The sequence below is a fragment of the Sapajus apella genome, unplaced genomic scaffold (genome assembly GCF_009761245.1).
Source record: "Sapajus apella isolate SASKATOON/1434 unplaced genomic scaffold, GSC_monkey_1.0 scaffold6, whole genome shotgun sequence".
NCBI lineage: Eukaryota > Metazoa > Chordata > Mammalia > Primates > Cebidae > Sapajus > Sapajus apella.
The window spans coordinates 15,654,200-15,657,570 of record NW_022436946.1 but is presented as its reverse complement, the minus strand read 5'-3'; the positions used below and the strand labels follow the sequence as shown (position 1 = coordinate 15,657,570).

Here is a 3,371-nt window from a genome sequence, read left to right as displayed (position 1 = left end):
TTCTTTTCTTTTCTTTTCTTTTCTTTTCTTTTCTTTTCTTTTCTTTTTAAGACCCAGTCTCACTCTGTCACCCAGGCTGGAGTGGAGTGGAATGGTGAGATCTCAGCTCACTGCAACCACGGCCTCCTGAGTTCAAGTGATTCTCCTGCCTCAGCCTCTTGAGTAGCTGGGATTATAGGCGCATGCCACCACACCCAGCTAGTTTTTATAATTTTAGTAGAGAAAGGGTTTCACCATGTTGGCCAGGCTGGTCTCAAACTCCTGACCTCAGATGGTCCACCCGCCTTGGCCTCCCAAAGTGCTGGGATTATAGGCATGAGCCACTGCACCCGGCCCTGAGTGCGGTTCTCATGTGAGGTATTTGGCTGGCCCGAGTGGCCACATGAGAGGTACAGCTCTGGCTTCCATGAGGCATCCTAGGTGCACTGCAGCTCCGCGTCTGGACGTGCAAAGATTGCTCAAGTCGTTCTTAACGTACCTTCAGAAATTAGGAGTGGGGCATTTGTTTGCATAGGAAGTGGCACAACTTTAATATATATCAGACATTAAAAAATAAAATTCAGAAAAATATTTCATTACTATAAAGAGAACTGTAACGTTTGTATATCCACATACACAAAACCAAAACAAAAGTTTCAGGAAGAGATACTTATATTCTTTTATTGTAGGATGTATTCTCATATATTCTGTTATACTATTTGTGTTCTTTTTCCTTCCCGTTTTAAAAAAGTGCTGGTTTTAACTTACTGGAATAATTTCATGGCCCACTAATGAGTTACCACTACTTGCTGTTTGAAAAGCAATAAGATAATTGCCATTGTAGGTTAAAGATTTTCTGAGTTAAACTGACCTGAATAATTGACATGAAAGGCTTGTCTTATTTAAGTAGCAAAAAATCCAAGATAGGGCAGACTTTAGGGTTCCTTGTCTCTACATACCCAGGTACTCCGCTCTGACTTCTGCAGTGTCAGTGTCACACTTGGGTGGCTCCTCCTGCAGTCCTAAGAGGCTGGTGTCTTCAACACTTTCAGTTACCCCTTCAGACCCCTCTCTGGCCTTCTCTCTCTGCTTTGTGACTTGTGTGGTTTACATGAGTAAGATTGCTTACACTCTGGCTTCTGTTTGGTTTCAGCTAATGGGGATCACCTGCAGGAACTTGAACAGAAAGAAGAGAATAAAGCTGGGGCACTTATTCATCCGGCTTCCTTCCTGCATAGTCAGGTCAGGCTGACCACTTTTCATAGCCCGAGTTCAAAGCTCCTCTCCGGTGTCCTCCTAGACGACCTTTTCCTGGGTTCGGGTAACCCTGCTCATTGTGCTTTTGGGCACAGATGCGATGATGGTTCTCCTGCTCCATGTCCTAGGGTTCTGCTTTGTCCTGTGTGCTTTCACTGTACCCTGCCCATGTCCTTGAGTGCCTTTTATTATTAAATAACTCTTGAATTCTAATTTGAGTGTGGCAACTAGATCTTGATGAGGCCTTGACTTAATGCCAGCTGCCAAAAGCAGCTGTGTTCACTGTCACCAGGAGAGGGAGGGATTGGTTCTTGACCAGAAGCCCTGAGTAAGGCTCTGCATTTCCACCAGCTCAAACGGGCGAGGCTTGCCCATTTTTGAATGAGTCAGTGGAGGGGAAAGGAAATGCCATGATGATCTTACACTACGTACCTGAGGAGGGATAGATGCCAGCCCTCTACAGTGGCCACTATGATGCTGAAGGACCAAACAGAGAAGCCACTCTCTGTGTTGCACCTAGAAGATTATGATATTTCAACAAGAGACTTAGCCCAGCATCATGGCAGCAGGCAAACAAAGGTAGTTTTTCAGTGGCAAATTGAGTGAGTTAATTATACAAATATCAGCAATTGGGTGACTAACCCAAACATCAGGATGCTGTTTTTGTCTTGAAAAAACCTCTTTCTCACACAGTAAGTTTTCTTTTGCCAGAATGGAATTGGGCTAAAATTGCCAAGGTCATAGAATACTTAAAAAAAAAAAAAAGTTTAAAAGCTACTTTCTGTACTCATTTATTTTATCCCTAAGTCAAATTTCATATGATCATGCAACAAACTATTGGTTCCAGAAGTTGATCTGAAATTGAGAGAGGATGGGCTTAGTGACAGTTTCCTATCTTTCTCTGTAGGTTACTCCAGGGGTGTTCTAGGGATCAAGGCAGGACCAGAACCAACCTAGGGAAGGCTATGGCCTCGTGCCTTTTCTTCTTTTTCTCAACTCTAGGAGACCGGATGTAAGATGTTAACATAGAAGAATTGCACTAATGCTGAATGAATTTATAAAAAATTAAAATGAAGTCAGAAATGTTCTCTCTAGTATTAGTACAGAGAACACCCTGGAAGGTTACACATCATCTTCATCCTAAGGTTGGCTTCAGTGGGGGTTATGAGAAGGCTGGTACATTCAATGCCTTTCATTTCTTTTTTCGCTCATGTTCTCCATCCTCCTCTATGCCCTGCTCAGACAAACAGCACCTCCTTCCCACTTCCCTCTTCTCCTCCACACTTAGTAGGGTCAGATTTATAAGCAGGCCCGTGTCACCTTTTCTTTTCCTTTTCCTTTTTTAGTTTTTTTTTTTTTTTTTTTTTTTGAGACAGAGTCTCACACAGGCTGTAGTTCAGTGGCCTGGTGCAATCTCAGTTCATTGCAAACCTCGCTTCCCAGATTCAAGTGATTCTCGTGCCTCAGTCTCCCGAGTAGCTGAGATTACAGGCATGCACCACCACGCCTGACTAGTTTTTGTATTTTTAGTAGAGTTGGAGTTTCAACACGTTGGCCAGGCTGGTCTTGAACTTCTGGCCTCAGGTGACCTGCTTGCCTCAGCCTCCCAAAGTGCTGGGATTATAGGCATGAGGCCGTACCCGGCCTCTTGTCACCTTTTCTGAGTTTTCCTTGGTGGCTGTCTAAGGAGAAGGCCCCAAATGCACTCAAGTGCAGAAAGATCAACCGATTCTAGGGCCACATAGAGGGTGCTTTAGACAATTAAAGCTCCTGGATCACAGAGCGTTGACACAGGTTCCCACTGCACTGCCCCGCCTCAGCCTTGGGAAATCCTCTGGATGATGATACAGGGTTGAGCTGCTCCTTCTGGGGACCACAGAAAATTCAGATGCAGGTGCATCCAGACCCAGGCCTGTGAGGGAGGCTAATGGCGGCCACCCTCCCCAGGCATTTTGGCAGGTTCTTGCTGAGCTTGCCCCAACTTGGCCATGCTGCTCTCTCACTGTCCCTTGCCACTCTGCCAATGTCATCCCCATTGCCCCTCATTTTCCCCCACCCACCCTCTCTCATGAAGCTTTTCACATTCTTCCTTCAAAAGTTATTGCTTGTTGTGTGATTTGAGTGAAAGAACTTCT

The 3,371-nt window shown here is 44.9% G+C and overlaps 1 protein-coding gene across 1 annotated transcript in view; it reads right to left on the bottom strand.

Annotated features, from left to right (window-relative positions):
* LOC116549019 (putative coiled-coil-helix-coiled-coil-helix domain-containing protein CHCHD2P9, mitochondrial) overlaps window positions 1-415 on the bottom strand; it is a 1,137-nt gene extending 722 nt beyond the window's left edge. Inside the window, exon 1 of the mRNA XM_032274449.1 lies at window positions 340-415. Within this exon, the coding sequence (XP_032130340.1) occupies window positions 340-415 (76 nt within the window). The remainder of the gene's footprint in view (window positions 1-339) is intronic.
* Window positions 416-3,371: the final 2,956 nt, after the last annotated feature.